The sequence below is a fragment of the Prionailurus bengalensis genome, chromosome D3 (genome assembly GCF_016509475.1).
Source record: "Prionailurus bengalensis isolate Pbe53 chromosome D3, Fcat_Pben_1.1_paternal_pri, whole genome shotgun sequence".
Classification (NCBI taxonomy): domain Eukaryota; kingdom Metazoa; phylum Chordata; class Mammalia; order Carnivora; family Felidae; genus Prionailurus; species Prionailurus bengalensis.
In genome coordinates, this window is record NC_057356.1 from 6,188,828 (window position 1) to 6,203,879 (window position 15,052).

The 15,052-nt window shown below is 44.7% G+C and overlaps 1 protein-coding gene across 9 annotated transcripts in view; it reads right to left on the reverse strand.

Annotated features, from left to right (window-relative positions):
* Nucleotides 1–386: 386 nt before the first annotated feature.
* Nucleotides 387–15,052, reverse strand: part of TCTN2 (tectonic family member 2) — a 29,765-nt gene continuing 15,099 nt past the window's right edge. For 7 of the 9 annotated variants that reach the window (XM_043557377.1, XM_043557378.1, XM_043557373.1 and 4 more), the window contains 9 exons: nt 13,728–13,862; nt 13,406–13,483; nt 9,218–9,298; nt 8,560–8,671; nt 5,156–5,262; nt 2,130–2,289; nt 1,241–1,366; nt 1,003–1,091; nt 387–603 (listed from right to left, as the gene is read on the reverse strand). In XM_043557377.1, the coding sequence (XP_043413312.1) occupies nt 500–603; nt 1,003–1,091; nt 1,241–1,366; nt 2,130–2,289; nt 5,156–5,262; nt 8,560–8,671; nt 9,218–9,298; nt 13,406–13,483; nt 13,728–13,862 (992 nt within the window). In that variant the 3' untranslated portion in view covers nt 387–499. The remainder of the gene's footprint in view (nt 604–1,002; nt 1,092–1,240; nt 1,367–2,129; nt 2,290–5,155; nt 5,263–8,559; nt 8,672–9,217; nt 9,299–13,405; nt 13,484–13,727; nt 13,863–15,052) is intronic. The other 2 variants (XM_043557379.1, XM_043557380.1) reach the window with 1 other exon arrangement.

Below are 15,052 nucleotides of genomic sequence, written 5' to 3' on the forward strand. Positions count from 1 at the left end.
TATTACTTTCCTTCCCTCAGCCCCTCCCTCATCAATTTATTTTGTGTCTTTACACAAAATAATAGATTTTATAATATATACATCTTAAGGCTTTATGGATTTTTAATTCTTTCTTTAGAATAGAGGAAATTAATCAATTCAACAGAAATAAAAATTTAGAGAAAATACTAACTTTCTAAGGTAAGACTAATCTATTTGGACCAAAATTCCTCTGACTTTAGAAACCTGTGATACACTAAACCTTCTACTATTTATTTACCCAGCTGACCCTCTCGTGCATTTTGCTCAGCCTGGTCCAGCGGTGAGAATGCACGCCTCTCCTGCATTGCTCTGCACATCTGGATAGTTACATGTGTGGATTAAATTCGCAGTGCACTTAAGAAAAATTTGCTACAAAAATAAAGCACCGCATTTATTATAATTTTACAGAGAGGTACACAGAAGTACAACAAATCACTGAAGTCTGTGGTCTGCAAGAAGTCAGATGGTAGTTGAAATTTCACACTTGGCATGTTCTGGCCCAGGGGCTACTGAGGAACACAGCTAACATGAAAAACGATACCAATAGTAAGCCCTTGGCCATGCACTGAGAATAAGGCTCCCCTGCAAAAAAAAAATGAATGAAATGAAGCAAAATTCTTACTTCTTAACTTTTTTGGCAATTATTTAGGTAGAAGTAAACCAAAACAATAATAGTGATAATTTCTGAGTGGTAACCTTACTGGTAATTTTTTTTAAACTTTTTTCTATGTGTTTTAAGTTTTCTGTGACACATTTTTTTTTAATATTATGGGGGCACCTGGGTGGCCCAGTTGGTTAAGCGTCTGACCCTTGATTTCAGCTCAGGTCGTGATCTCACAGTTCATGAGGTCGAGCCCCGAATCGGGCTCTCCGCACCGACAGCGTAGAGCCTGCTCAGGATTCTCTCTCTCTCTCCCTCTCTCTCTTCCCCTCCCCCATATTACATAATGATAACCATTCCAGAAATCTGCTTTACCCTACCTTGATAATACCGGGTCACAGGATATAGAAGTTGTGGCCAACACACTTCATTTCTGTTACAGTCATACTCTGTAAAATTGATCTGGAATCTACAAAACATTTTAGAAGATTACAGTAGGTACAACAAAGCACGATTTTGATGAGACGCATCAAAACCTGATGAAAGAAATAAACTTATTTTCCAGTATATATTTTTCTGCTTCCTAATAACATCAACTTAGGTTGCCAACCGGTTTACCTTGTTGGTGGACGGGGTAACTGTGCAGGTATCTTAATAAACTGGACGGACGCACTGACAGGGAAAAGGTCGGCCTTATCTTCACAAGTAAGCCCACACTGGAACTGCCAGTTCACTAAGGAGAGCCTGGGAGGAAAAGATTTGCAGGTAACACATCCACCAATCGTTTCTAATCTGTTAAGAGCATCAGGTAACTGACAGCAACAATATAAATTGGGATTCTCTTTAAAAACGTTCAAATTCTAGTAATTTGTCCCCCTCTTTGGATGATGTAAAATTTCTAATAGCACAGAGAGAGAGGAGCACCTCATAGGCCGATCACCCAGCTACAGTAATAAACAATATGAGAATAAGAACAACAGCTAACCATTTGGGAGGATTTGCCAAGTGCAAGGCGCAGTGCGAAGGCGCCTTTATACGTGTCACGTGTCACGTGCACACGCACCGCGTCATTCTTAGCAGAGCACTACTGGGTGTGTCCGGTGGTTAACGTCCACCGTTGCTGCCTATCCAGCATCCCCCCTCTGCTCTTGTTCCGGCACCCGCACCCAACTCCCCTTTGGGAGACGCCCTCCCCATCAGGTACCCCAGTGGATTATTACTTTCACGGATTTCAACCGTGCTCAGCACAAAGCACCCCTTGCTCATCTCTGTCCCCCCAAGAGACCCCGCAGAATCCCTCACACACAGCTTCACAAATACTTGTGAGAACAAGTTACCATTACACACACAGTGGATACATATTCCATTTATACATATACTCCCGTGGCTAATATTTGCAACTTGTAAATACACGATCAGACTGTAAATTGGCATTTCTCTATTCTTCGGAGCACTCTCAACTTTACTGACTCTCTCCAAACGACACTTATCCAAGATGCAATCAAACCTTGTCTCTATGCCAAGTATCTCCTGCTGAGTAATCCCTTCCACTGCACCAGCATCTGAGCTGAGGATGCGGACGTTGAGCCGGGCAGGAATCTCCGTGCAGATGCCATTCACACTAACCGATGGGTCTGCCCCTGTGTCTGTGTCGGGGGCATCTGCGCCTACAGAGATGTCAAGCGGTGCATTTTGGGAAGAATAATTTAGTAACAGTTTTCCTACAGTGTCATGATGCAGGGGGAGAAAACAGGAAACATTATTAGATAGCAATCACATTACTGCCTCTTTCACCTCTAATAACCGTGTTATCCATTGAGTTCAAAACTTTTCCTTGTAAAGTCAGTCACTGGAACCTTAAAGTCCCGGACCCAGGGGGGCGCCTGGGTGGCTCAGTTGGTTAGATGTCTGACTCTTGATTTCGGCTCAAGGTCACGATCTCACAGTTTGTGAGACTGAGCCCCAACATCGGGCCCTGTGCCGACAGTGCAGAGCTTGCTTGAGATTCTCTCTTTCCCTCTTTCTCTGTCTGTCTGTCTCTCTCTCTCAAATAAATAATTTTTTAGTGAAAAAACTCAATTAATAATAAAATCCTTGACCCACACAATAAAGCCATAAATCCTGATTCAGTTCCCAAGCTCCAAGCTCCCCCAGAGTTTTAGCAGAGATACCACACAATCGCAGTAAAATGCCACAAGACAAAGGGCATGCTGTCACTGCTCGCGTAAAAGCTGTGTACGACATTTGAAATGCAGCTAACAACTTTAGTTAGTAGGGATTAAGTAGTTCGGAAGCAATTTCCTAATGTGTTGCCATAGAGTAACACACATGGAAGAGAGTAGAACTAAAGAGGAAATTAACTTTCATTCATCTTGAAAACCAGCCCTCAGGGGAAAAGAGGCGAGGTGGATTACAGGAGGGGTGGCGGGTGGTGACACCGTGTTTTTATGACATCCAATTTCCTCCTCCTCGATGCGCGCATTCAACGTCACTTCTCTTCTGCTGATCAACCAGGACCAGGGTTGATTTGGGCTTACATGTGACAGAGAAGCTAACTGCTTCCACCTTGAAGGCAACAAAATGCCATCACCTCCGCTTTCTTACCTAACCACCTTGGGGTCTCGGTCTTGAAACCTGCCACACGTTCCGCTTCTCAGGTGCTTTCCTGACCCCCTCCCTCCATCCCTCGGGGAGTCCACAGCCCATCCAGCCGGCCTAGGTGGCAAAGCCCAGGAGTTGACAAGATTCTGCTCCCAAATGAGGATCCAACCCGGGGTCTAGTGGCTGGAGCATGGGGCATGGCCCCATGGCCCCCGGGACCCCTCCCAAAGTCAGAGAGTGATATGGGCACGTCGAGCCCACAGACATGACGTGATCCCTCACCGCCCACAGAGGGGAGGGGGTCAGGGATCATAATGATCCAGACCGAATCACAACGGGTGAGAAGAGCACAGGCAAGTGTCTGGATGGTTCTTTGTGCGAATTCCAGCCCGCTGAGCCGAAGCGACCGAAGGTGGTAAGGTAAGGCGTGCAGGACGCAGAGAGCTGCTTACACCGGCCAGGCAGAGGGGAGCGGCGCAGCCGCACCCGCAGCGACAGGAGGGGACTTAGGAAAGCGGGTACTGCAGAGCCGGTTAGCTCTCTCTGGCCCCAAAAGGCAACCCATTAATGAGAGCAACAGAAGAAGCTTTCTTTCTGTTCAGCATATTTACACACTTAAGACCCCCCACGACGTCAGAAAGACTCGCCGCCTGACTTGCCGGCTGCGGAGACACCAAAGAGGCTGGAACCCCGGCTTTTGGTTCCAGTTCTGCCAGCACAAACCGTGGCCTCGACCTTCTGCGCTGACGAGCAGAGCGAGCTGGAGCTCAGTGGCCGGACACACGTATTGGATTCACAGCTGAACTCGGTGTGCCGTGGCAAGCTAGCGTGGCTCACCGCTGCCGCCCGTGCCACGCACCTCACCTCCTTGGCCGATCGATCCCCTGCTAGCCCTTCGCTGCGGACGCCCCGGCCCGAGTCTTCCTACCCGGCCTGGGTGGTCCCTGCTCTCCTGACCTGCTGCACATTAACTTCTTTCTTTTCTAACGGCTCTGTTGGGACACAATTCATACGCCACGCAACTCGCCCATTTGAAGTGTACAATTCAGTGGTTTTCAGTACACGCACAGAGTTGTACAGCCATCGCCAAATTCCATTTGTAATGCCCCCAAAAGAAACCTTGTGCCCATTAGCAGTCACTCCTCGTTTCCTCCCAACCGCCCCCGCCCCTGGCGACCACCAGTGTGTTTTCTGTCTCTACAGATCTGCCCATTCTGGGCATTTCATACACGTGGCATCAGACAGTTTGCGTTCGTTTGTGTCTGGCTTCTTTCACTCAGCATCACGTTCTCAATCACCTTATTTTCCTTTAGGTTAACGACATTGCTTTGATAAATTAAAAAGTCCGTTCTCATCTGCCTACATCCCTGGTGGTCAAAAACAGCAATGCAAACTGAAATGCACTGAAAAGCTTCAACACTCATTTAGACTTCCTTTTACAAAGACTTCGCTCATAAAACAACTGGGCAGTTTGAACTTCATGTGGCTTTTCTCTTAAACAAAAATGGTGGGGCGCCTGGGTGGCTCAGTTCGTTGGGCGTCTGACTCTTGATTTCAGTTCAAGTCATGATCTCACAGTTCGTGGGTTCGAGCCCCGTGTCAGGCTCTGCATTGAACACGAAGCCTGCTTGGGATTCTCTCTCTTCCTCTCTCTCTGCCCCTCCCCCACCAGCACACATGCTCGCTCGCACTCTCTCTCTCTCTCTCTCTCAAAATAAATAAATAAACTTTAAAAAAAAGGGGGGGGCATCGTTAATAAGAGGTAAAAGATGTGAAGAGCCTGCTGGCTAGAGAATTAACCTCTAAAAACAAACGTCATTTGAGCCACAGCAAAGGAAGAGCTGCCTTGTGGGGCTCCCACACACGCAGGGCTAGCACTATGTAGTCATAGCAACAAGTTACATGCTGCACATCTATGCAGCTTTGACTTACGTATTATTTCGACCCAGCCATCGCTAGGATCGTTGTAATTGGAGTTGCCTCTCATTGCAACATGAGTTGCTTGTATTAATGAATCAAGTAGTTCAACAGCATTCTCCCTGCAAAAGAGTAAGACATTTCTCAGCACATGACCGGTGGGTCTCATCCTGAAGTCCTTTCCAGGGAATATCTAGGTTGTGCTTGCTGGGTGCCTAAATCAAAAGCTGCCAGAGGAACTGGCATTAAAAGCTGGCTGGGTGTCTTTGTTCTCTCTCTCTCTCTCTCTTTTTTTTTTAATGTTTGTTTATTTTTGAGAGAGACAAGAGAGCAAGCAGGAAAGAGACAGAGAGAGAGGGAGACACAGAATCTGAAGTAGGCTCCAGGCTCTGAGCTGTCGGCACAGAGCCGGACTCTGGGCTCGAACTCATGAACTGCAAGCTCATGACCCGAGCCAAAGCCAGACGCTTAACTGACTGAGCCACCCAGGCACCTCGTGTCTTTGTTCTCTTTGGTGGACCTAAGCCACTTGGGGAGGACATACAGAAGCAATCTTTCACTTTGGACTTCAAATGTTAGTAACTTCTGTTGGTATCATGTAGTTTATAGACTCCATTGGGTGGTCACAAAAGTTGGGAGGTGGGTAGATCACATATCGAGTTACCAGGATAAATTTATGGGCCATAGTGATCCGATAGCAAAAAGAATCTTTTAAGTATCTAGCTAGATTTTTGAGCCACAAGATTAAGTGAAGATTAAGAATTAGAGGACGCCTGGGTGGCTGTCAGTTAAGCAACTGACTTTGGCTCAGCTCATGGTCTCAGGTGCATGAGTTCGAGTCTTGCTTCAGGTGAGCTCGAGCCCCATTTTGGGTGAACATGAGCCCCATCACAGGTGAGCCCCGCTTCTCTCTCTCTCCCTCTCTCTCTCTGTCCCTTGCTCACTTGTGCCCTCTCTCTCTCAAAAAATACATACATACATACATACATACATACACAAAATAAAACAAAACAAAACAAAATAAAGTAAAATAAAATAAAATAAAATAAAATAAAATAAAATAAAATAAAACAGCTTCTTTAAAAAAAAGAATTGGAACTTAGCATCCTTCCTTTCTGGCAATGTCATTGACAGGTAAAAACCTTATAAACTGCAGGAGAGAGCCTTCTATCCCACAATCAAGAGCCTCTGCTGGTAAGTGATACCTGTAGTCTACTTCCTGTCTAGGGCCTCCCCCATCTTTTCCCATGTAGTTCCCAAAGAACTATACTACTTGGGATGTGTTACAGACAAAATGGGTATAAGGATACATGCAATAAAAACCACAATGAGGGGCACCTGGCTGGCTCAGTCAGTTAAGCATCAGACTTTGGTTCAGGTCATGATCTCATTGTTCGTGAGTTTGAGGCCTCCATCAGGCTCTGTGCTGTCAATGCAGAGCCCATTTCAGACCCTCTGTCTCCCTCTCTCTCTGCCCCTCCCTTGCACATGCGCTAGTACTCTCTCTCTCTCTCTCTCAAAAATAAATAAACATTAAAAAAAAATGTTAAACCCACAATGAGATATTTCTTCACACCAACTGAGATGACACCTATCGAAAAAACAGAAAATCGGGGAGCACCTGGGTGGCTCGTAGGCTAAGCGTCCAACTTCAGCTCAGGTCATGATCTTGAAGTTTTTGAGTTTGAGCCCCGCGTCGGGCTCTATACTGACAGCTAGGAGCCTGGAGCCTGCTTCGGATTCTGCGTCTCCCTCTCTATCTGCCCCTCCCACACTCATGCGCGCACGCTCGTTCTCTCCTCTCTCTCTCTCTCAAAAATAAACATTAAAGGGGCGCCTGGGTGGCGCAGTCGGTTAAGCGTCCGACTTCAGCCAGGTCACGATCTCACTGTCCGTGAGTTCAAGCCCCGCGTCAGGCTCTGGGCTGATGGCTCAGAGCCTGGAGCACTGTTTCCGATTCTGTGTCTCCCTCTCTCTCTGCCCCTCCCCCGTTCATGCTCTGTCTCTCTCTGTCCCAAAAATAAATAAACGTTGAAAAAAAAAAATTTTTTTTAATAAATAAATAAACATTAAAAAAATTATTTAAGAAACAGAAAATAGTAAGTGTTGGGAGGATGTGGACAAATTGGAACCCTCTTACATTGCTGGTAGAAATATAAAATGGTGCAGCCACTGAAAATAATGCAGTGGTTCCTCAAAAAATTTAAGCACAGAATTACTCTGTGACCCAGCAATTCCACTCCTGGCTACATGCCCAAAATAACTGAAAGCAGGGAGTCAAACAAAAATGGGTATGTGAACGTTCATAGCAGCACTATTCACAACAGCCAGAAGGTGGAAAGAACTCAAATGTCCATTCACAGATGAACAGATAAACAAATGTAGTGCAGCCGTACAATGGAGTATGACTCAGCCACAGAAGGGAGCCCAGCACTGACACCTGCTACAACATGAATGGCCTCAAAAATACTAAGCTGAGGGGCGCCTCGGTGGCGCAGTCGGTTAAGCGTCCGACTTCAGCCAGGTCACGATCTCGCGGTCCGTGAGTTCGAGCCCCGCGTCAGGCTCTGGGCTGATGGCTCAGAGCCTGGAGCCTGTTTCCGATTCTGTGTCTCCCTCTCTCTCTGCCCCTCCCCCGTTCATGCTCTGTCTCTCTCTGTCCCAAAAATAAATAAACGTTGAAAAAAAAATTAAAAAAAAAAAAAAATACTAAGCTGAGCGAAAGAAGCCCGACACAAAAAGTCACCTATCGTACAATTCCATTGATATGAAATGTCCAGAAGAGGTATCTCCCTAGAGATTGGTGGTTGCCAGTGGCTGGAGGAGGGGGAGGGGGGAACGACGGTTAGTGGGCACGGACTTCCTTTTGCAGAGATGAAAATGTCCGGGAACTAAATAGGGGTGGTGATTACACAACATCATAAATGCACCAAATGTCACTGAATTATTTACTATAAAATATTAATTGTATTATATTCACCTCAATTTAAAAAAAAAATAATGCATTTGCATATCCATTAACACACTTCCCAAATGCCACCCAGACAAGTGCAAGGTTCTTTATACACCACGTAACAAGTATTCTTTGAATGTTAACCACCCCAATTATATTTGCCTCCTGCCCTTTTTTGTACTTCTAGGAGTATTGGGTTCCAATGATGAACAGACTTGAGCAGAGCAACTGCATAAATATGGATGAAAGGGCTTCGGTCCCAGGGAAGAACTCGATTTCCCCCTCTATCAATATTTGAACCAATTGTGAATAAACTGTACTTATTCACTGTCCACTACCAATTTTCCAAAAGCTTTTTATTCGTACTGTAATTTTTCACAGTCGTGTTGTCTTTACTGTTCGTGCGGTGAATTCGTTTTAAGCAAACCACTCAAAACGCAGGAAAATTGGCCAATGATACACTCACCTGAGCTGAGTACAGTTTTCACTGGTCCCAACTTCTAAAAGACATCCAGATAGTGCATTTTCTCCAAATAAAATGGGTTTGAAAGTTGCTGATGTACACAAACCCCTTCCAGCTAGAAAATCAGAAGATTGTCCTCTTACTATTTTTGCTAAACGAAAGTAAAGAGTTACTTCAAAGTTTTTCTTGGAAAACAGTATGTAGAGATAAAGTTTCCAGTTTTTGAGAACCGAGGTCATTGTCACTCTGCTCCTTTCAAAGCTGAACAAAGGAGCCTTTCTGTACCTTGACTGGGATCAGTGGTTTATTCTAAACATGTGAGTTAACGCCTTCTGGCAGAAGCAGTTGAGTGCCACCAAGGCACAGGTTTCCCATGGTTCAGAACAAATCTATAGTCGTGTCTCCAGGCAACCACGACAAGGGCCTCTCCAGCCAACCCCGTATTTAAGTCTCTCTTACAAATGACTAGCTCTTCAGGTGCAAACAGTGTTCAATTTTGAGAAAACGGAGAAGCACGATCTCCCCCATCCCTACCCCCACCCCCGCCCCCGCTAAATAAACCAACAGGAGTTTGAGGTGATTACGTGATTAGATGCAGAATATGGCAATATTTCCAGTTCTAGCTTACCGAAGGGCTAATCGTATTACCAAACCAGATTACCCGATTGCCAAAGGTGCAGAGTCGTCACGTTATTCACCCTGTTGGCATTTAGAGCTCGAACAGGCTTGCCAAGTTGGTAACCTAGACAAACAGAATAATAAGAAGTAGCTAAAGGTAATCTGATACAGCAAGCGTGACCTTGTCAAACAGTATGAAAGAGGAATACACAACACAAGGAAACACACGGAAAAGGCTGTGTCAGAATACAGTTGAGCAGCGCCTGGGTGGCTCAGTTGGTTACGTGTCCGACTTCGGCTCAGGTCACGATCCCACGGTTCATTAGTTCGAGCCCCGCATCGGGCTTTGTGCTGACAGCTGGGAGCCTGGAGCCTGCTTCGGATTCTGTGTCTCCCTCTCTCTCGTCCCTCCACCACCATCCCCCCGCTCCCCCCCCACCCGCTCTGCCTCTCTCTCTCTCAAAAATTTTTTTTTTCTTTTAATTAAAAAAAAAAAAAAAGAATACACTTGAAAAGAGATACCACCTTCATTCGTTTCCTCTGTTTTGTTGTTACTTTTTTTTAAGTTTGTTTTTATTCATTTTTTTTTTCAACGTTTATTTATTTTTGGGACAGAGAGAGACAGAGCATGAACGGGGGAGGGGCAGAGAGAGAGGGAGACACAGAATCGGAAACAGGCTCCAGGCTCCGAGCCATCAGCCCAGAGCCTGATGCGGGGCTCGAACTCCCGGACCGCGAGATCGTGACCTGGCTGAAGTCGGACGCTTAACCGACTGCGCCACCCAGGCGCCCCTGTTTTTATTCATTTTGAGACAGAGAGAGGACAGCACAAGTGGGGGAGGAACAGAGAGACAGGGAGAGACAGAATCCCAAGCAGGGTCCATGCTGTCAGCACAGAGCCCAATGTGGGGCTCAAACCCACGAACCCATGAGTTCATGACTGGAGCCCAAATCAAGAATCAGACGCTTAACCGACTGAGCCAGCCAGGCGCTCCCATTTTGTCTGGGTTTTTTTCACAAAGATATTTGTGCGACTTTTTAAATAAACCCTGGAAAGTAACAAGCAGGCAGGAGTCAGCCCCGGCCCCTCGCACTGAGGAATCCACTGCCAAGCGGGTCAGGTAATGAATACTCGTGAGTGATCACGACCACTTTTGTCACAGGTGCTTTGAAAGGGGACTGACACCAAAGTAATCTTTCGACAGAAGGGTCTCCAGTAAATCAGTTCCACCCCCTGGTCTGGTCCAGGTCCTATTTCCACTCGTGTCCTATTAACCCACCTTACGGCTCCCACCTTGTCATTAGGAAAACGTCCATATGTACGCAAAAGTCAGAAGAAACACCACGGACGCCGATGTAGCCACCATCCAAAATCAATGACCCTCAATATTGAGCCGTATGTGTCGTGTCTATATTACGCAAGCTTACGCATACATATTTAATTTTTGCAAAAGGCCTTTTGAAAATAAGCTGCGTACTTGACACTTCACCTCTAAAAGCTCTTACGTCTCCTGAAATAAAGGATATTCTTCTACAGAACCATGATACCAATATTTCTCCTGAGAAAATTAATAATTCCTTAGAATCAAATCCTATCCAGTTCATACTGCTATTTCCCCCGATGTCCCCCAAAACACGTTTCAGGGCTGTTTCTACAAACCGGGACGCAACTGGGGTTCACGCGTGGTGGTTGTGCTTCCAACGTCACCTCTCACCACTCGGGAACAAGCAGCCTCGCCTCCGGCCGCTGTTCGACCCTGCCCGCGTGCACTACCCCCAATGCTCACTTCTGCCCCGTTGGCCTCCCCGGGGCTAGCCCTGCTCTCAGCCCGCACTGGCTGCTTTCCAAGGTACAATCTCCTCCGCACAGCCCACGACAGAAACACGCCGCAGGCAGAACTCTGACTCACTCTGCTTCTCTTCCCACACTGAGATCAGAACCTGCTCCTACTAGATACTTGACACGGTTCCTTAACGATGGAGAGTTTAGGGGCATGGTCAACATTCTACTTCCCTGAAGCTCTGGAGTACCTGTGCGTAAGCCCAGTGCTCCTTTATTCATTTTCTTATATTGTTCTCTGTGGCTTCCATGACCCCGGGCTGTCTTTCCAAGTGAGACAGTGAATTCTTTGAGGAGAGGGCCCAGGTCGTGTAGTCTTCCTAAAACCCCTCCTGCCTCAGAAAGTGCTGTATATACACAAGCTGTTTCACAGACTGATCAGTTCTGGCTCATAATCAATTTATTCTTTTTTGACAAGAGCTTCAACATTTTTCACATGTTCTGATGGTGCTTCTCAGAAATCATGTGAAATTGAATCAAGGAATGAAAACCCTTAAATTCCAGCAGCCTGCTAGGAAACCCAACAATATTAATTTATTTTTAATGTTTGTTTATTTCTGAGAGAGAGAGAGAGCGTGAGCAGGGGAGGGGCAGAGAGAGAGGAAGAGAGAATTCAAAGTAGGCTCACACTGTCAGCACAAAGCCCGATGTGGGGCTCGAACCCACAAACTTCGAGATCACAACCTGAGCCGAAGTCGGACATTCAACCGACCAAGCCACCAAGGTGCCCCGAAACCCGACAATAAAATCCAACACTCCACATTAACAAGTACACTAAAATCTCATTAAAAAAAAAAAAATTATATATATATATATATATATATATATATACACACACACACACACATATATACATGGGTGGCTCAGTCGGTTAAGCGTTGGACTCCTGATTTCAGCTCAGGTCATGATCTCACAGTTTCTGAGATCAACCCGCACATCAGGCTCCACACTGACAGCACAGAGCCTGCTTGGGATTCTGCCCTCCACCTCCACTCTCACATGCTTTCTCTTTCCATCAAAATAAATAAATAAATTTTTAAAAATATATATGTAAAATAGATCATGCATTGTTATTAAATCACTATGTGCAAATATTGAAAATCATGCAAACTAAAAAGTTATTTAAAAGTAAAAAAGTTTTGAAAATAAATAGGGGAGTCTGCGAGTCGCTTAAGTGTCCAACTTCGGCTCAGGTCATGATCTCACAATTCAAGAGTTCGAGCCCCACGTCAGGCTCTCTGCTGTCTGCACAGAGTCTGCTTCAGATCCTCTGTCCCCCTCTCTCTGCCCCTCCCCTGATCTCAAAAATAAACATACATACATACATACATACATACATAAAAATAACCAATAAATAAAGGTAAAAAAAAGTTGTTCCTTCATGGTTACTTCCTGCCCGATTAAGAATAGTAAAAGGAGGGACAAATTTTTTAAAAACAATGATAGTTTATCCATCCAACATATACTTACTGAACACCTACTATGGTTCAAGTCAGTGCTGTTCAATAAAAATACAATGCAAGCCACATATGTGATTTTTAAATATGACATACTTTTAGAATTTTTTAGACATTAAAAATTTTTTTCTAGTAGCCCCACTAAAAAAAAGAGAGAAAAAGGAGATGAAATTAATTTGAAGAATGTATTTTATTCAACTCAATATATCCAAATATTATCATGTCCACATATGCCGCTGGCCACATTGCAAGTGCCTAGCGGGTGGGCGTGACTAACAGCTAACACATTGGACCTGCAGTTCTCCTTACTGTTTTAAATTTTTTATGTTTATTTATTTTTGACAGAGACAGAGAGAGACAGAACGTGAGCAGGGGAGGGGCAGAGAGAGAGGGAGACACAGAATCCAAAGCAGGTTCCAGGCTCTGAGCTGTCGGCACAGAGCCCGATGAGGGGCTTGAACCCACAAACCGTGAGATCGTGACCTGAGTTGACATCAGACGCTTAAGCGACTGAGCCACCTGGGTGCCCCTCTCCTTACTGTTTTTAAGCGCTAAGGAGGCAACAGCGAATTAAAGAAGCAAACAAATACATAACGAACCAAGTGATGCCATATTTGCACATAATGACAAAATGCACATGCCTGGAACTTCACAGTCCCCATGAAGTCTCTCCATGGACTCCATCGCATCTCCATCTATAGCTTCTTATTTCTTAAAAAGTTAATTTTACCAACACTTCAAAGGCATTATACAAACAACAACAACAAAACGCCAAGCTGTTATCAGAAAAAGAATACAGTGCCACAAAAGAGAAAGAGACAGGCTAGAATCACAAACTACAATTGGAGAGAGTTCCTTATAATCATCACTGTGGTACAGGAGTATTCAATTAAAATATGTTTGTAGGATCAGTGACTGACATACACTATCTTACCTGGATTTCCAGAAAATTCCTTTTCATCACCACTATTATAGCTTAAAAATTTTACTGTAAATCTCTGTGTCATGATCCCTGGAAATAAAACACAATACAAAATATAGTGTGTACCATTTTACTAGGGAAAGAAATTATCCCCCATAGTGTCATTTTCTTTATCTTATAATTACATTTTGACATGCAAAAAAAAGCCTTTTTTATTAAATCACAATTACAAATAAGAAAAAAGTCTGACTTAGTTTTACACGTAATAATTATGAGAATCTTAAAAAAAAAAGTTTTCAACTGAAAACATTCTCACTGCTCTCAACAGATTTACCTTTCTGGTGAGCATTAATTGCTACCCTAATAATTTTGACACTTATATCACTGATTGTATTATTATTCCATCTGAAAATATAATGTTCTTCCACATTCACATTTCTGGGGGCCGATCCATTACTTAAAAGTGTTTCTGCAAAAAAAAAAAAAAATTGTCATAAATTAACGACCTTGAGCTCAGGTCTATTATTGGTCCCACCGAGTCAGCACTGGCCACCCCCCCCCCCCACAGCATCACAATATCTATCCTTTCCCTTCCATTTCTGTACCCCCGGAATGTGGCTCATAGTTCGATCCAGAGACATGCTCAGTAGAATGTTTGTCAAAAATGAAAGGCTAACAGAAGGTCGGCTCCTTAGAAACAGAGGCCTGCCGTCTAGTTCACTACTATATTGTAGGTATTTGCTAAGATTCGATGAATGAATAAATTTGAGAATTACAACATACTGCAGAGAAATACAAATATCCTTAACAAAAATCCTGATGACATTAGCCAAACTCTGAATCATTTGTTTGGCTGCATTAAAACTGCAAAGTTTAATTATCAAAAAGAAAAAAAGATGAAACTTAACAGAAGACCATGGGGGAAGGGAAGGGGAAAAAAAAAACAGTTACAAACTGAGAGGGAGACAAACCATAAGAGACTCTCAAATACAGAACACAGACTAAGGGTTGATGGAGGGAGGGCGGGGGATGGGGAGGGGAAAACGGGTGATGGGCACTGAGGAGGGCATTTGTTGCGATGAGCATTGGGTTTTATATGTAAGCGATGAATCACGGGAATCTACTCCGGAAGCCAAGAGCACACTGTATACTCTGTATGTTTGCTACCTTGACAATAAGTTATATTTTTAAAAAAGAAGAAGAAGAAGAAAGAAACGAGTAAGAGAAAGGCTAAGGCGAGAAAAAAAAGAAAGAAAGGAAAGAGGGGCACCCGGCTGCCTCAGTCAGTAGATCGTGTCACTCTTGAGCTCAGGGTTATGAGTTCAAGCCCCATCTTGGATGTGGAAATTACTTAAAATAAAAAAGCCTTAAAAAAAATGTTTTTTTTTAATTTTTTTTTTCAACGCTTATTTATTTTTGGGACAGAGAGAGACAGAGCATGAACAGGGGAGGGGCAGAGAGAGAGGGAGACACAGAATCGGAAACAGGCTCCAGGCTCTGAGCCATCAGCCCAGAGCCCGACGCGGGGCTCGAACTCACGGACCGCGAGATCGTGACCTGGCTGAAGTCGGACGCTTAACCGACTGCGCCACCCAGGCGCCCCCCAAAAAATGTTTTTTTAAAGAAGGGGCACCTGGGGCGCCTGGGTGGCGCAGTCGG